We start from the raw sequence: 18,671 nt of genomic DNA on the forward strand, positions 1-18,671 counted from the left end.
CCGCCGGTGTGTCCCAGGCAGCGAGGGAGGAGCCAGCAGTGTGCCCCAGTGGCCAAGAAAGCCAACAGCATCCTGGCCTGTACCAGCACTGGTGTGGCCAGCAGGAGCAGGGCAGGGATCGTCCCCCTGTACTGGGCACTGGGGAGGCCACACCTCGAGTACTGGGTTCAGTTTTGTCCCCTCACTTCAGGGGGGCTGAAGCGTGTCCAGAGAAGGGCAACAGAGCTGGGGCAGGGTCTGGAGCACAATGCAGTGAGGAGCAGCTGAGGGACCTGGGGAGGTTGAGTCTGGAGCAAAGGAGGCTCCAGGAAGACCTTCTGGCTCTGACAACTCCCTGACAGGAGGTTGGAATGAGGTGGGGGTCGGTCTCTTCTCCCCAGGAAAAAGCAACAGGACAAGAGGGAACAGCCTCAAGTTGCACCAGGGGAGGTTGAGGTTGGCCCTGAGGAACAATTTCTTCCCCGTTGGGGTTGTGCAGGCCTGTCCCAGGCTGCCCAGGGCAGTGGTGGAGTCCCCATCCCTGGAGGGGTTTCCCAGCCCTTGTGTCGAGGTGGTGCTGAGGGACAGGGGTCAGTGGGGACCTGGCAGTGCTGGGGGAACGGGGGGACTCGATGAGCTTAAAGGTCTTTTCCAATTTAAGTGATCCTGTAATTCTGTGTGATAGGTGAATCAGGTCTGTGGTCTGGGGCTGAGGTTCTGGGGTCATTCGGAAAAACCCTTTTAAGATGTTTCTGCTTTCTAAAATGAAAACCCATTTAGACCATGTATTTATTAAACTGTAACAGTTTTTCCTAAGCCGCTCTCCCAGGGGGCTGCAGTGGCTGAGGCTATTCACAGGGTTTGGATCCCAGTTAAGTTCAGACAAACGATCTCTTGTATTGGAAGTGTGGTGGTTTCTGTGATTTACGACTGAAGGAGATGCAAAACCCACTGATGCTGGCTGGGGGTGCTGGAGGGGAATGGTGATCATTCATTTAGTCTAGAAGTTTAAACAGTCATTTGTCACCGTTAATTTATTCCTTCCTAAGCAGCACCTGAGAGGTGGAGAGGAGTTGGAGAAGCCTTCCTGAGCACTGGCTGCAAGCACAGAGCAATTGCTGGTTCTTTTTCTCCCAAAGCTTTCTAACTTCTATAACGATGGACAGTCCTTTCCTTTCTACTCTTCTCCACTAATTGCTGGCGAGCTGCGTTGAAGGGTTTGAGGCAGTGCCGGGGAGGGCAATGAACTGTCGCTATGAAGTGTGGGTCTGTGCCGGTGTGCGGGAGGCAGCCAGAGTGCTTGGCTGGGATGGGGGAGAGTAGGAGCCCAGCTTTGGCAGTAACCTGTGTTTGGATCAGCTCATTTAGATCCACAGACTGCACTTGGAGAGACCTCTCTGATGGCAGGTTTTGCTCTTGCAGCTCTCCAGTGTAGCCTCACTTATACCTGTGATCCCGTAGCATCTCTTATACCTGTGATCCCATAGCATCACTTATACCCGTGCTTTCTCGGGTAGGAATTTCCCTTCTAGCTATGTTCCACTTAGACAGTTCCCTTATTTGAAAGATATTTCAGCTATTCTGGGGTGGGATTTTTCCCTTCTTATCTTCTGTTGTTAAGAAAAAACAGGTTGTAATCATTTTAGCTTCATGGAATATTTATGTCAGTCACAGGCATGAGCCTTTGGGCATAAACCAGCCCGGTAAACTGTGTGGTAGGTACGCGGTTGCTGATGGGTAATTGCTACAAATCTTGTTGAGAGCTGAAGTAAAGGTTAAGCAGCTGGAGCATGTTGATTTTTTAAAAATTAATGTGTACCTTCCAGTATGGAAAGGAGAAGCAACTCTGACAGTTGTGAGCTCATTTACTGAAGTTAGCTCTTTGATGACAAAGAGGAAAAGGAGGAGGTATCAGAATGATTCTGTGTTTCACAGTTTATCAATAAATGTTGGCGGCTTGCAAGGAAGCGAGTAACTTAGAGTTCACAGGCCCTGTATTTGAAATGGTTACAGCAACTGGATGATAGAAAACAGAAGAAACCCTGGGTGGCAAAATACACATAAGTGAGGCCTTTATGTTACTCGTTCTTTCCATTTTCCTTTTTTTTCCCTTGTAAAAGACTCAAACTTGACTGCTGACTGCAGCAACAGGACCACCACAAGTTTCCGCGAAGACATTCCTTCCCAGTTGGGTATCTTGTGGTGACAGCGCAAGGCGTGCCAAAACATTCCCGCATTGTCCCATCTTACATTTGCTTCTGTAGAGTGGGTGATTTGTGGTTTTTTAGAGTCTTACTGTGAATTACATATTTTGTTTTTATAGGGTAATGGTAGTATTTCTTCTTTGCTGTGAAAGCAAGTGTCTTACTTACTTAAGACAATAAATAACCCATCTGCTCGCTTTCCAGAACCTCTGTGGTGGCTGACTCACATGTGCTGTCTCTGGAACAAGGTTTGGTAGAGACTTGCGCTCTGGTCAGTGTGCAAGTCAGGCACTTCTCCAGGGCTTCCATTTCTTCCACTGAAATGGTGGCAGGTTTGGAACTACTTCCAGGGAAAAAAAAACAAAAAAAAGTTTAAAATATGCTTATTTTTAAGTTTTGGAAGCTCAAAAGCTAAATTGAGACTGATTATTCAGTTCCTTTAAAGGAAGAGCTTGAGTACTATAAAGTGAGAAAAAGATTTTCGATAAACAAATACACCTGTCAGACCTTGGACCGATTGCGAAAGTCTCATAAAATAAACAAGTAGTTAGCAGAGGATTTCACTATCTATTTTGAATACACGAGTGAGTACTTAGAAAACAGATCAAGTTAAATATTGTTAAAGGTTTCCTGGAAAACTCTGTAAAAGTGGAATGGAGTGTTGAGGATTTGTTCGTACTGCTGATTCCAGAACATTTCAATATATATTCAAATAGAATCTCAAGTTACTTTCACTGTATTACTAGTCAAGTCATAAAACATTCCGCAGAATGCCCAGACAACATAATTCAATAGATATCAACAACTAAGCCTCAGCTTTACTTGTGAGTAATGACACCTTCATTTATCGACTCATTCTCTTTTCATTGCCAGAATCTGAAAAAGATTCAAGAAATGGACAAAGAGGCAAGTGATGAATCCAGCACAGATCTCGATGACTTAAAAAATGCTGACTGGGTAAGACAACAATTGAATAGTGATTCAGCATCATTACTTGTAGTTTATATTTCTTTGTAATGCTTACCTACAGTTGTTTGGTTTATGTTAAGATCATTGTCTGCTCTTTCTAACATACGAATTAATCATAGCTCATTTAAAGTTAGAATCAACCTTCCTTCACAGGCAGATTAAAGAGTCTCAAGCATTATATTTTTCTGAGACTCTTTTCATGGAGAAGCTTTCACAATTTAAAAAGACTGGACATTTAGACAGGTACCACGCTGACTGCCCTTCAAAAGGCAGCCAGGCAGAGCCACCTGCGGGGCTTCTTCAAAGGTGACAGAAAAATATTACTGAGAAACTCTTGACAGAAAATAGCTGGGTTTATTTTCCAGTTACTCTTTTTTCCAGTTCATAGAGGAATATCATGAGGTTCTCAAAAGTACTTGATTTCGATCTCTCAATCTTCTGTCCACCACCTCTTCTTCCTCCTCTCAGCCATGCTCCCTGCCCAGAAAATGAAAGGGAGGCGTTAGGGCATGGTGCTCTTATAGGCAGAGCAAAAGGAAGTCGAGTACTTTAGGGTTTACAGTCCATTCCAAAATTTCTGATTGAAGAACAACTGCTGGGAAATTTTGCAAGAAAGTTCTGGGCCTAAGGGAAACAAAATTTTTGATTCAATCGCTGTTTTAAATCACGTAGTATTAGTTATAAGTCTAGAAAATTTCCCGATGTGCTTGTAGTATACTTGAAATGGAAATATGGGTGTATGGTATGAGAATTTCAGATCTTTATTCTGCATTATCTTAGAGGTGAACATCACTTGAGGTGAGACCCTGCAGTTGCAACAAAGTTCTGTTACGTTCGTGAGCGTTAAAAATAGGCTTTTATAAAATAAAATTGGTTTGACTGGTGTGTTAAAAATAAAAAAGAGTTCAGCTGTACGTACTTGGTGGTGTCCTGAAGAGGAATGAGCAACTTTCGTCTAATCTGAGGTGGTATTCAAGGGTAAAGTATCAACTAAGATTTCTCTCTCTTTCCTCTTCAGGCTCGTTTCTGGGTACAAGTGATGCGAGATTTACGGAATGGTGTTAAACTTAAGAAAGTTCAAGAGCGTCAGTACAACCCGCTGCCAATAGAGTATCAGCTCACGCCCTATGAAATGCTGATGGATGATATTAGATCCAAACGCTATACCTTGAGGAAGGTCATGGTAAGTCAGAAGATCACTAGAATGTGTCAAATCTGAAATACTATCTTCGTTTTTTGTCATTGTCTTTTCTTCTCTTTTTTCTGAGAACCTCGAAACTATGATTTCATGTAGATGGTAACATTCATGGGTTCAATACCGCATCTTTAGTTTATGTGGTACATTGAAGGGAAGACCATAAAACCAACAGACATTGTGTATTTTGTTTTCCTTCTGGCAGGCATTTACAATTCTGAAGGACATACCTACGTATCACGTGCTTGAACAAATGACTTGTGTTGGTTTTGTGATAACCTTAGGAGTCATACCAAAAGTCCTGTCACACTTCCCTGTGAGAGATCGGTTTAGGCTTTTCTTACTTGGGAGAACATTTGTCTTGAGTCACAACACAATTTGGGGAATTCCAGAATGTAAAGTGCTGCCATGTTGTGACACGAGCGATACCACGACGGGAAAGGAAAACCTGCACTTGTTGAAAACTTACATTACCTCCTACCTATATGACAGTGTCTGAAAACTTACGTTACCGTGATCTGTTCTGAGTTTTCAAGGAGCACTCCCTGTAAAAAATTCTAAATCTTCTATTTCCAGAAGCTGATCTTAATTATTTTAAACATTTCCTATTGCGGCTTTGAAGTCGAGATATGAAGGCAAAGCTGGAGAGTGTTGATGGGTCTCCTCCTCCTAGACACTCGTAAAGGTGCATGTCAGATCAACAGTGTTCAGATGTGTTTGCTTTCCGGACAAAACCTCACACGACTTTTGTTGGTGAAAAGGCTGTGGTTCCCCCAGAGGAATTCAGAGATGGGGCAGGGGGAGAAGCGAGAGACAGAAAGTGTGTAGTCTAGTCTATCAGGGGAGGAAAAGATTGGAACAACTACATGGGGAGCAAATGAATGAGTTTTGTCACAAATATAAACGCCTTTCATGAATGAGCTGAAAGCTCAACTTTCCTAATCACAATCTGGATTTAGACTGTCAGATTGTATTTATTTTCTGTGGCAGATGTTGCTTAAATCAATAGGGTAAAACGCATACCCAGGTAATGATGTTGTCTGTCTGTCCGCTGACAATTCAGAGAGCTGTACTAAGTGTTCCGCAAGAAGGAGCGGTCCCCCCAGGACCTTGGGTACTGATTGCAATCAGGACAGTAGTTTTGTTTGAGTGAGAACCCTAGGTCATCTCATTCTGCTTTTGTCAGCCTAGCCTTTAATTCATCTTCTGCTGAGCAAGCTGCCGCCTCTTCAGAAGAGATGTTCTTCATTATATTGGTAGGACTTTGAGGCACAGCCGCTCCTCTGCTCATCCAGACTCCCGCTGTGTACAGAATCCCTGCAAGCATCTGTTTTTGTCCTGCTCTCTTGTATACGAGGTAGATTGTCCTCTGGGTGTAAACGTGAGTTGGGATCACGATCAGCTGCCGGTACCGCACCTGTAGTGCTGTCTGCGATGCGATTGCTAGCTTAGTCTGACAGCTGCTAATGCCACTGGGGTAGAAAAATAACTTCTTTCTCATTAGGAACCTTAAATTCAGTAACCTGGGTTCTGCTGCAGGGTCTGCTTGGAGAATGTGCAAAGCCTGCACAATAACGAGAGTGCAGCCTGACAATGGACTGCGTGGAGCTTGAAGGATTCACGTAGAGCTACAGGTTTAGTTAGATCACGTCCACGCAGCATCTTTTAGCTGACTGTCATGGGTCAAAGCTGATTGCACGTATACCTACGGGAGAAAACCGTCACAGTTGTTGAGAAAAGGACAAGAATCCTAAACCTGAATATTAAGGCAGCTTCGAAAAGATGGATTTTATTTCTTCCCATCAGTCAAAATGGATAAATTTTAGGCAAATTTTTTATAAAAAGCAATTTTTGCTTTGAATTTATAGGTATTTTTAGACTCGGTAGCTTGTGAAAATGCTGATAACAAGAGGTTAAGTACACTTTTTTAAGTAAATGAGATGCAACATGAAGTCTTTATTTCCTGTTATTAGAATGTTGCATTGAAAAGAGTGGCTTGATGTGTCTTGACTGCTTGAGTAGAAACGAGGAAAGGAACAGGTATTTCTGTTAGGTGCATTACTGAGGCATTACTTTGGTGTTTCAGACTAACGAGAGTGTTAACATGCCGATAACTGGAGCTGTCTCTTCTTGCCCATCTTCTCTCATAGTGCAAATATTCAAAATGTTTTGAAGATGGGCTTTTTGTGAATAACTGGTTTCATTAGTTCCAGTGGCGTTGGCGTTTCTGTTCCAGTACATCAGAAAACAATTTCAAATCTGTCACCTCTCTGTCCCTCTGCTCTAAGAGCCCTTGTTTCTGTGGTTGTTACGGGAACAAGGTAACTTCTTCCATCCCTATTTTGTGATCTTTGCACGTCTACCTGGAGACATCTATTACCATTTTTCTCCTCTGGAGAAAAACCCCAAACAGTTTGAACTTGCGAACAAAAGAGTGTTTATTTTTTTATATTAGCACCATACAGTAGTTACATTAATGGTAGTAACAGCCATGCCTGGCTGTTATTACAATTAGTAATTGTTAGTATCGTCACGAACAAATGTCAAGTGTTTCAAGCTGGACATAGAAAATGTGAGGGAAAGACTTTGGCCAGTTTGTCCAGCTGTCCATATTTATATATGTATTTATTATATTAAAATGGGACAGTAACAGGTTGTGAGTAGATGATTACAGCTGTAGCTGTTTAGATCTCTCAATTTCTGGTTGATTTTTGTAATGGTCGGTTATTCTTTCCCTGCTCTACCAGTTTTAGTGCATACTGCTGTAGAAGAGTCGCTTTACACACATGAAGATTTTTAGTTTTACAGTGGTTTTATTAGATATATAGATAGATAGTTTAAACTATATTTTTAACTATATAGATAGTTTTATAGTGGTTTTATTTAAGTACTATTTTTTTTAATACTGTTTTGCAGTTGAAGCCCATCTGGTATATGAAAAAATAATATATGATGTTGTTAGTTGATTTTTTCCCCCTGCATGTATCATGGCTGCATCTATGCAATATAGCTCTGATCTAGACTTTAATCAAGAGCCGTGAATTTTAATTAATTAAAAGCAAGAGATGCGTGTGAAATTGCTTGTTCCAGAGAGTTAGAGCAAAGAAATAGATCTAACGTGGACAGAGAGGATAAAAGCTTGGCTTCGCTGTCTTTCCTGTCAGCATCTTGTTTGGGCACCAAGTATGAGAAGGTGGGTTCTGCCACCGATGCTCCCGCTCTTGCCTCGCTGGCTGTGGAATATCCACTTGCTTTGCCGTCACCTCCCCGTGTACCCTGTGGAAAATCACTTAGGCAAAGCCTATGTTTCTCCTCCCCAGTCAAATGGGAATACTGGTACTAATTATTTCCTGGTGGCCTTCAGTCAGGGGTAGAGTGCCCTGAGGTGAAAGGCTGGGGAGCTATGTATTATTTATGTCCTGTTGTCGTGCAGAGGGTTGTTCCCCAAGGCTGGAACGGAGATTATTGGTGTACAAAATGGCTCTTCTAGTGGTAATAACTCAACTTTAGCTGTCAGCTTGGACATCTGAGGAATGGTAACCCGGGGAAGAGAGACTTCTCGTCCCGTGAACAACCCCACAAAGCACCCTGGCCTTTAAACAGAACTCAGTCGCGCCACTTGAAATAATACTCTCATCATCATAAAATGTCAAATCACCATTTAATACCAATCTTTTCCATTTTAATTTTAGGATGGTGATTCACGTGGCAGAGTTTAGCAGCTTGGTGCTCTGTGCCAAGCTCTATAACATCTCTTTTCAGGAAGCTGAGGGGGCGTGTGGGGGGAACAAATAGAACTTGGACCATGTCTGGGGTAGGATACCTCCAGAAAGAAGCCCCAGGAAAGCAATAAAATGTTCCCTGGGAGGGACTCTGCATCTGTTTCCATATCGGGGAGGGGATGAACCCTCCCTGGGAGGCTGTCCCTCTGCCTCAGCCTGGAAACTGGGCATGTCTGGGGTGAGCAGAGCTTGTACGGAAGCTGCATGGCGTTACCAAAGTTCAATTAGGGATCGTGTTCAGGTGACCTTAGGGGCATTTAAACCCTTTTTTCTGACTGCCGCATTCCTTCTGGTTAGCAAAGTGCATGTGATTCGAGAAACCAGAGCTGTATCTTTACACACGTTTTCGGGCTACAGAGGTTGTGTGAACAGAGTCTTCCAAAGAATAATGAGCCAGCTGACTCTTTAAAAATGGGGGGGGGAGGGGGGAGAGAAAAAAAAAGTGTACTGAAATTTGTGACACTTGGTCTAAGAATGGTATGATAGGAAAGCTTCCGTTGCCTTCTTTTATATCCTGTACCTGAATTGCTGACTCTTTCCTGTGATGTCTTGTATATGGTCTTATGTCTAAATGAGGTATCAGAGAGATACCTCATACAGGTATGGAGAAAAGCAACCAACCAATCAAACAACCCCCACCCAGCCACTCTTCTACTGAAACAGGTGATTTACAGCGAGGAAACACACTTCATCTACTGCCATGGCATCCTAGTGATGTGCTTTCTAGACACACTCACAACTTCATTTTAGACCCTTAAAGTGCAGGTGAAGAGGTAGCTATGAAATCATGCCCAGGGCTTCGCCCTCCTTCTGCTGGGATTTACGCACAAGGGCACCTCTTCATGGCCAGAGCAGCAGAGGCAGGTCGTAAAGACAGAAAAAATCGAGGGGAATACATTTTTCTTCCATTGCTACAAGCAAATCATTGGCGATTGTGCCAGATCTAGCGTTGAGCTCACGTCAGTGCCTGGGAGATGGTAAGGAGCTCAAAAAACCTGGGGCCTTAAAAAGCATCCGTGTCTTCTCAGAGGCTAAGAACAGAGCGTTAGAGACTGTATGACGGTTGGCAGTGAGCCATGGTTCGCATAGTTCTCAAAAACGGTGTTGGCAACTTTTCCTTCAATCTTTGTCTGTGTTCTCCCGTAGACGTGATTGCAACCCGGGCGTTTGATTGAATCATTTCAGAATCCTGAGTATTGCTGATGAAAGCTGCTGCAGTTGTGGTTATTCTGCAGCTCTCTGCAAAGCCGAAAAGCTGCTCCCTGCGTTTTTTGCTTGCCCGTGCTTTGCGTATGGATCGCTGCTCTGCTCAGGACTGGTGGGTTTTAGGTCAGGTGCAGGTGTCAGAACACTGCAAGCTCTGTCAGGGTCGTTTTGAGCCGCAGGTTGATCTCATCATCTGCATGAATATGAATGCAGAACACGGAAAAACGTATCTCGTTCTCTCCTTTCCAGGTCAACGGTGACATTCCACCTCGATTAAAAAAGAGCGCCCATGAAATAATCCTGGACTTCATCCGATCGCGACCTCCGTTAAATCCCGTATGTAATCCAGTGGGCTTCATCCCTAACAAAAAAAAATGTGGATTTTGAAAGCATTTGTGTCCAAATATTACGTTTTCTGACATGGGCTTTCAAAAATGCTGTCTTCTGTATATAGAACATGATCTCTTAAAAGAACAGTATGTAATACCTTGTGTAATGTCTCGCATCTACCAATTAATAGTTGCTATGACCAGCAGCCTTTTATCCTCGGGAAATCATGATGAATTGGGGAAAAATACGTTCCTCTTTCCAATTTCTGTGAGTTTTCCAACTGAATGCATGTAAAATGATTCAATTTTTTCCCCCCAAAAAAGCATGATATCTGCTTTCAGAGAAGCACTGGTTTATGTAAATACGATGATCTTTATATCCCGAGGCCTCAGCGAGGAAACTGAAACCAACCCCGCCACGGCCGCGCAGCCTTCACGAGAGGATCCTGGAGGAAATCAAGGCAGAGAGGAAGTTACGTCCGGTCTCTCCCGATGAGATAAGGCGTAGCAGACTGGGTAAGCACATTGCTCGTTTTTACCTGCAGCGCCCACGGAAGACTTCCCACGTAAGAATCGACAATATTAGCCGTGTCTGTGCAGACGTCATGGCAGAGGAAATTATTCTCATCCCTCCAGAACAAGAACGAACCTACAGGCTGTGCTAGGGCTGTGCACTCTCTGTGCTAAGTTCTATTTAAAAATAAGGTACTGAGTGATTCAGCTTGATTCCCTTCAAGTTTTTAATGTAAGTATTGGATAAATATAATGGCGTTATGTTGCTTGTGGCACGTGGCAGTTAATGTTAGATTTGCTCAGAATGGAATGGGCTTTGCTGCTCCCCACTGCAATACTCCTCACGTATCTGCAGGTATTCTTTACATGTCTGGGTTTAATTAATTCTATTCTCTTTGTTACTGTCATCAACTTCCTTATTTCAATTGAAAATCTGCTTTTATTTTGTTTGCTGAATCTATTCCTTTTATTTTTAATCTAAATCTTTGCTTCATTTTCTAAGATTTGGAACATGTATTTGTATACATGTTGAGTGGGCAGATAATTCAGACTTGCCCTGCAGCGCATATTCAGCAGCCCCCTGTGAATTTAGTGTGCCTTCCAACGGTCACCAGTGTGCATTGGCTCAACGGTTCTCATGAGAAAAGCATGACAAAGATTGTCTTACGTTGTGACTGACGTTTCTTTAAGAGCACCGTGTTTATCTGTATGAGAAAAAACAGAGCTAGCTGGGTTTTTAAAGAGCAAAAGTGGCATCTTATGGCTGAAAAGCATGAAATAACCCACGTATGTACTCCCTGTCGCTGCTTTTTGCAAAATATTTGTGCTTGCCATGTGTGCTTAGAGGCACTTGTCCAGATTCAAGTGGGTTGTGACAACCCATTGTCTCTGGGGAAAAACAATTTCATCACTCTGGCTTTGTTGCATTGTTTTTGAAGTGCTCCGTAGAGTTTGGTGAATGCTTGGGTGCATTTTTAAAAGCACGTTTTGAATGTTGTATCTTGGGGCCCTCCAGTTTCTGGTTTGGATGCAGTTTATGCTTGCTGTATCGACTGATATTCCTAATGGGCCTAAACATTTTTCCAAATGTGGGAATCTTGCAAAAACATGGAACGATCCCTCACTTTTCTTTCAAACATTGAGTTTCAGTATTTTAAACATTTTCCATCTGGGAACTATCGTGTCCTCTCAGGGGCAGCAAATTTGATCTAGTAGATCTTTCAAATCTCTAACTGATAGGAATGACATCAAACCCATTTAGTAAACAGTTTCTAAAAACCACATGGAATTTTGGAGTCTAACTGGTTAGGTAGGACCTCTGGACTGATTTCAGGGCATGGCCTCCAATGAGGGATGTAATTTAGTGCAACAGCATGTAAGGTAATGAGGTTTAAGGATTATAAATCTAAGTAGAAACACCATGTGGGACACTTGGACCATCTGGACGGAAATATTTGTTGCTATTAAAAAGAAGGAAAAAAATGGAGCGTCAGAGTGAAATATTAGGGACTGTAAGTACATTGGTACTCCTCATTGCTCAGTTTATAGCAGTCAAGAGCACAATTACACCTGACCCTTGGGGTGAGGGGGGCTGTACTCCTGCAGTTCCTCCTCTGCCATATGGGATGGAGCTATGGCACGTGGTTCCCAGCAGCCACAGGCTTTGTCCCTCTGCTCCACACAACACATGCCTACAGGTAAGATCTTCTCTGCCGCTGAGAAAAGCCAGCCTGTGCCTGGCCGCTCTCCACCTCAAACTCTGTGGAAATGGTAATTTCATCTTGGTAGCTGTTCTCACAAAATGAGAGGGCTGAGGAATTGGGGCGAGGTTTCAAGTGACCTCATAAAATCATCAGAGTAAGCTATGGAGACAAACACAGCCTTGAGGTACGCATCCTTTTAATTAAACGCGTGGATTTGTGTCTCAAGCAAGCTGAGCTAATGGAGCTGGCGACAACTTCGTATCGTGTGCATGTTTTATCAGCCTTCAGCTGGGACTCAGCATTAGGTGACAAACACCCGTGGGCTTTGAAATGTATTTCCTTCATGCAAAGTTCGGACAGGGATTGAGACGCTGTTTCTGAAGCTGTTGTCTGTGGCTGATGCTGTCTAGTTACTGAACTGCAGGAACACCACCCCGACCCCTTTGGCTCTGAGTCCACCACCTACTGCCCTCACCATACAGGTTTATCCTCACGAGCAGAACTTGTCCCAGCATAACCTTCCTTTAAACACCTTTTAATGCAGTGGTACGTGTGGCTGACAGGCCCTTTCATACCAACGTGCACGTTTATCACCTGTTAAGTAAGACAGAGAAGCTGATAGCAGTTTCGATGTGTTCTTGTACGTCCTTGGCTCTGTGTTTCGATCAGTGCATGGAAATGTTGTTTGCAGTTGAGAAATATTTTGAGTGTGTGCTCCCTGAATTGCACTGTTTGATTGGAAATACAGAGAGGTCTTTCCAGAAATAAAGAGCAGCTGACTTCTTTATTATCTAGGAATCAAAAGGTTAGAGGCCCAGAAAGAAGAGGATAATGTTCTGGATATGTTTTAAAGGCTAAGTCCACCTGAGGTTTTTAAAAAGACCACGAATCAGCACAAATCCCACAGTGTTTGGCCTTTCTCTCTATCCTCTTCAAGGAAACTACTGGTCAAGCTTAGCTTGAGTGTCTCTCTTTATTAGTTTAATTATAATCATTGGAGATTATGCTTAAAAAAATTAGAAATATCTTTATTTCAGGTCACTGAAACTTGTGTGAAATGTGGCTTTGTACTTCCAGTTTTTTTTCAGCTCGCTCTTTCTCTCTCCTCTCTTTTCCCTCTCCCTTTCTCTCTTTCATGGCATTTTAATTGAAAATATTCCATTTTAAAAATACTTGCCTCTTGTTTTGATACTTCATTTATTGAATTCCAAAAGTATAATTTTACGAATATATTTGTAATTGCTGTGTTTGCAAGTCCCATTTTTACTGCTGGAGTTTTCAGACTTTAAAGCTTTACGACAGTGAGGCAATAGTATGTCTGACACATTTTGGATTTAGGCAACAGAATCCAAAATGTCTCAAGTGGAGTTAATCTTTTTCTTTTTCATTACCCTTCTGCTTTTCTAATACCTGAATCGTTTTCTTTTTGTTGTTTTTGTTTCTTTTTTGCAGCAATGCGGCCACTTAGCATGTCTTACAGTTTTGACTTGTCAGGTAAAAGGTGCAAAAACACCTGACGTGGTTATTGTGCTTATTGTGGAATTTGTTCCATCTGTTTGTTGAATTCCCATTTAAGAAAGAAACTTGAAGGGATTCTTCCAAGATATGGTCAGTGAAAATAAAAATTAAAATAAATTACCTACTAATACCAACATTTCTCTTGCACAAAAGGATGCCTAGGTATAGGAGACAAACTGGTTTTCACCTGAAATAGTGCTGGAATTCTGTTTAAATAAATAACCAAAATAAGGTGGCCCAGAGCTACTCCAACTCTAAAAAGGACTGCAGAATGCAGCATCACCTTCAAGGGTGATTTACTTACTTATTAACCTGACCTTTGTGCCTTTACTTACACTCACTTTTTGATTAGCTCACCTTCTGCAGTGCTTCATTTCTCATGAGGATCCAAAAACTAGTTTTGACCTCATTTACCTTTCTAGATTTAATGAAATACACCTATAAATACTGATCCAGAAAGGAACTGTCAGTTCTACTGAGCCTCTTTGCAGTAAATGCTTTCTGAGTCGTGAAATCAAAGACGTTCACTCAAAAGGAGCTAGGCCCTCCTTCTTTACTGATTAGCAAAATAAGTTGTTAAGGTTTGCTGGCAGTAGCTGAAACAGGATTCAACAGCTGATCCTTCATCAGCTAATACCGAATTTAAAATTTCCTCTTGGTGGGCCATTAGTTAGGACATACAGTAACTGTAGAACTTGTTCTACCTCAGAGACAGCAACATCAGAGAGAGTTTGTGCCTACTGGCCCGAGAATAAATGCTCTCCTCCCTCACTGTACACAACCTTTTCAGGATGCTCAGGCCCAAAGACTCCATCACTGAGGCTGGAAATACTCTACGTTAGCCTCAAAGGTTTATCTGCTGAGGAGAGCTCTTACGCTAGCTCTTACCTCATTTCCCCTAGGTGACTCCCAAGAAGAACAATTTCCAAATAAATCCATGCTCTCATTTGGTGAAGAAGCAACAGCATCTGGACCCTTCCCCTCCATCCAGTTGCATGTCGAAACATCTCATCTGGGACTTTTGCAGAGTTTCCATCCCCTGTTTCTCCATGCACCCTGTCACCTCACGTGGTTATTCTCCCAGTAGAAAGGCATAGTCTGAGTGAAACGCTAGCATGTGGTGAACTGGAAAGACCATACAGGTTTTTTTATTACCGTAATATAAAAAAGACAGTAGTTTTGTAATATGGGAGTAAAGTTCACTTGTGACCTATCTGTGAACGTGGCTTTACTTCTGGCTGAGCCTAGTAACCTGCCTTCCACTGTCAAGAGGCAAGGAGGGGCTCTTGATGCACCCTCTCCTCCCCAGGCTCCCCTCCCAACACACGATTCCCTCTCCTCTTCTGTGCCAGTCCTGCTCATTTACTCACAAGTTGACTTAGTTAAACTCATATAACCCAGGAACAAATACTTTTAATTTTATACGAGGTTGGTTTTCTGCTCTTTCAGTGATTGAAACCTGCTGCCTTATCTGATCAGATGATCGGAGAGCTGGCTGAGAGCAGGCAATGAGCACGGGTGGATGGGAGGAAGGAACAGGCTCTCCCTGTCAGTGGCGGTGGCAGACTGTCCACCAGCTCAAGCTCTTTTGTGAAACCTTATGCTCATGGCGTATTGTACCGCCACTACAACTGTCTGGTGGGATTCAAATCATGTATGTACTTGGTATCATGTGTTACTGAAAGCTGCAGGTTCCCCAGGGGTTCAGATAAGAGCATGAACAGGCAAACTTCAGTTTTCAAAAAGAATTACTACTTTCAGATAAGCCAAAGGTTCCTCCAGTTTTAAGAACGTGCCAGTGACCAACACAAGGGAGATGATCAGATCTGTCCTTCTACATGTGTCTGTCTGCTTCTTCCTTTGCCTTTTATTTCTAAGAATCCTGAGACATCCTCATGTGTTAAGTCCAGACAACATTTTTTAAAAGCTCTCTTCATAATCCATTAATTCATTACCATAATATTTTTATTTTCAAGAAGTGGCTTCATAACAATCTGTACTGGATTTGGATTTGCTCTTTTTGACTGACCACCGAAGAACTCTTCCTGCTTTCTTTATCCATTGTCCAAATGTGATTGGTTTTGTTTTTTGAAGTCATGTGGTTCTCAGCAAGTAGTATGATACGGCGTGACTGAGTGAATTCAGGCTGATTAGAACATTCCCGTTCGGTAGACCTGAGGCACCAGATGAGCACTACGGATGAATTAGATGGGTTGGGATGTCAATAGTAAGCGGATAATCGGTAGTTTTCAGTGTTGTTGCTTTGTGTGCTTTTCCTTTCTGCTTTATTTTGGAGGCAGGGAAGCTGTACTGTGCTTGCATCACTGCTCCCACAATCTCGCTTGTTCACTGCTTTCATTGCTCTCTGCTTGATGGAACTGAAAACCACAAACTAGCTTAAGAACAGAAGGGTTTCCTACCAAGTGCTAAAGGATAGGTGCAGGCTTACATTACACTTGCTGTCTGCGACCGGGATGATGCCGACCAGTTCTGAGCAGACTTTCGCTGGCAGCGAGCCAGTGTGGTTGGTATGTGACACTCCCTGGCTCCACACATCTGCCTGCTGTTATCCTGAAGAGGAGAGGAGGAACACCTGGGACCTCCTGTCACACTGCTGTTTCCTACTGCTAGAATAGAAGGAGCAAGCGGTAGCCATCTGTAATGAGCGTGATCCGAGAGGTGCTCCGACACCAGCTAGGGACCAGGGCGGTCACTGCCCGCTTCCTCTTACAGAAACATGGCTTAAAAGCAGCTTAATTTCGGTGCACTGTGGTCAGTGCAGCTCAGATCAGCCACCCCCACTCTTTAACACCCAAGTTCTTACCTCTAAGCTCTGAAGTCCTTACTGCAGGAACAGTTTGTACAGTTTGGGGGTGGGGGGGGGAGGGGGAGAGTGTGTGTGCAAGGAGGGAAGAAAAAGGAAAGTGAAACATTTAAAACCAAATTTCACGGGGATTATTGCTGTTGTTCCCAACCCTGTGAGGTGATGTGTATCACCGTTGGCTTTACCTGATCTGTGCTGCGGACCAGTGTGAGGAAGAAACTCCACCAGGTCCTGGTAGTCTCTTAAATTAGAGAATAATAAATGTGATGCAAACACCAGCAAAAGGCTGGCAGTTTGATACACTGATTTATTAGTTCTCAGGTTCGACTTCAACATCTACGTCCATTGATAGGACCAGCAGTTCTCCCTTACCATTATTCATTATATAACATTTCCCAGTATATTCTCACCATCATAACCAGCAAAAAGTAAAGCTGTATTAATTCCGCAAATCCGTTTTAGCCTTCCTTTAAACTCAGTGTAAAAATAGTAAGGTTGAGGAGTACATTTGCTGTCTAGGACAAAATCCAGGTTTCTACTGTCATTACCTGCCAAGGGTTGCTGGTTAGGAGGCAGACGGCATATGGCTACATGACTGCCGTGGTTTGCATGTAGTCTGTGGTCTGCGTAATTCCTTGTGTCGTAAGAGACCTCATCTTACATGTAAATAAAGGTGCATTTCATATTATCCTAGGGTGGGGGTTTTTGTCTCTTAAGGCTGGTCAGGGAAGGCCAACACCAAGAGCGAGTAATCAGATCAAGACCTTCTCTTCTTTCATTTGCCTGTTGTAATGACAGCTTAGCAGAAACTCAGAACAGACCAAACACATTCCCCGCGTCGGCAGATACTGTTCATTGTGTTTGCTGCCTGAAAACACGGGGAAAGGACACTCTCCCACTGTGTCTGACTCTCTAATGAAATCTTAACCCCAGGCCGTTACTCACACAAGGCTTTTTTTAATATCATTTTTTTAATATCATTTTTTTAATATCATTCGTATCATCTTCAAAACATTTAGATGTTCTGTGAAACTGGAGATTGTAAACTCCTATCCATTAAAAAAAAAGTAAGGGTTTTGTTTCAAAGAATTGTCCATTAATTTCTTCTGTAGTATTAATTTTTATAAGCATTAGTCTGTTGGTTATTTCCAACTTCTTTATCCTGACTAATTTTGTCTTGTTTATGAAGATATACAATTATTTGCCACCCAGTAATGTTTCTGTTGCCCGAGTAGATCACTAAAATAGCTTAAACAAAGTAGTAAATTTTTGGTCTATGTCTGCTAACAAATTCTGGTTTGAACAAATTCTGTTTGGAACAAGTTATTTTGGTGAAATCTGTTTGCTGAAACTGCAAAATTTCCTGATCTTTTCCTTAAATTATGATAATCCATTGTTCGTGTATATCCAGTTCTGTAGATGCAGGAATGATAAGCTGAACTCGAGACTATCGACAAAATGGATTTTATAACTTGGATGGTTTTCTAATTTTACTTTTTCTGGTGTTTTTATTCTTTAGTGCTTTTGAGTTGTAAGAACTCCCTGGTTTGGTTTTTTTTTCCTTAGAGGAAAGAATGATGATAAATGACATTTCCTACAGAAGAGCCCTTTGAAGCAAATGCTATGTTAGATTGTCCTCTCGATTCACCTAAAACTCCTCTAGCGTTTCAAGAAGACTTGTAAACCAACATATGAACAAGTCACCAATATGCATGAACAACTCTTGCATGAGTACATTTAAATAACAACTGGTTTAGGCTTTGTAGGTAGTGATTGGCTACATAAATTACTTCCAAAACGGATCAGCAGTTTCCATTTCTGGGACCTAAAGAAATCAGGCCTAAATTATTAGGAAAAAAAATGAACAACAAAAGCCAAATCTAACCAAGCAGTAAAAACAAAACCCAACAAAAACCAATTTATGATGTGCCCTGGATACCCATCCCATCACCTCGCATAGTGCCAGGGAGGGGTAGTCAGTGTTCTCTCCTCTTCCCTTTCCCCAGACCTATGGTGTGGTTTATTTTTTTGGAAGGAGGACAATACTGTTGGCCTTCTCCTCATTGATTCTCCCAGTGAGTCCAACAGTCCTTACAGGCCATTCTTCACCCACCCGACCATCAGGCAGAGGAGTCACCACCAGGAAGTTTTTGGGAGAAGGGACACCACCTCTGGGTTTGTGTTGGTGGTGCTGGAGCTGCTTCGCTGGATGGTCTGCTCCGGAACTGCCCTGTGCGATGAAAAGAGAAATCAAGGGGTTTTCCCTTGCTCCTTTGGGAAACCCTGGGCTGCTTCAGTCACCTGCTGGTCAGCTAATTATGAGGCCTCAAGAAGTGGTATTGGCAGCAGGGAGGGGAGGCCGTTCGGGTTTTGTTTTCCTGCTGTCGCTTTCTGGGATTGTGATGAGCGGCTGTCAGAGCAGGGAAGCATTTTATGTGGAGGAGGGCCC

At 42.8% G+C, this 18,671-nt stretch overlaps 1 protein-coding gene across 1 annotated transcript in view; it reads left to right on the top strand.

Moving 5' to 3' along the window:
- SPIRE1 (spire-type actin nucleation factor 1) overlaps positions 1-18,671 on the top strand; it is a gene marked incomplete at its 5' end in the record, with an annotated part of 49,588 nt that overhangs the window by 14,935 nt on the left and 15,982 nt on the right. The window contains 5 exons of the mRNA XM_010146232.1: positions 3,057-3,140; positions 4,171-4,335; positions 9,585-9,671; positions 10,051-10,180; positions 13,333-13,374. Of these exons, the coding sequence (XP_010144534.1) occupies positions 3,057-3,140; positions 4,171-4,335; positions 9,585-9,671; positions 10,051-10,180; positions 13,333-13,374 (508 nt within the window). The remainder of the gene's footprint in view (positions 1-3,056; positions 3,141-4,170; positions 4,336-9,584; positions 9,672-10,050; positions 10,181-13,332; positions 13,375-18,671) is intronic.

This window comes from Buceros rhinoceros, unplaced genomic scaffold (assembly GCF_000710305.1).
Source record: "Buceros rhinoceros silvestris isolate BGI_N320 unplaced genomic scaffold, ASM71030v1 scaffold18562, whole genome shotgun sequence".
In the NCBI taxonomy this organism is placed as follows: Eukaryota; Metazoa; Chordata; class Aves; order Bucerotiformes; family Bucerotidae; genus Buceros; species Buceros rhinoceros.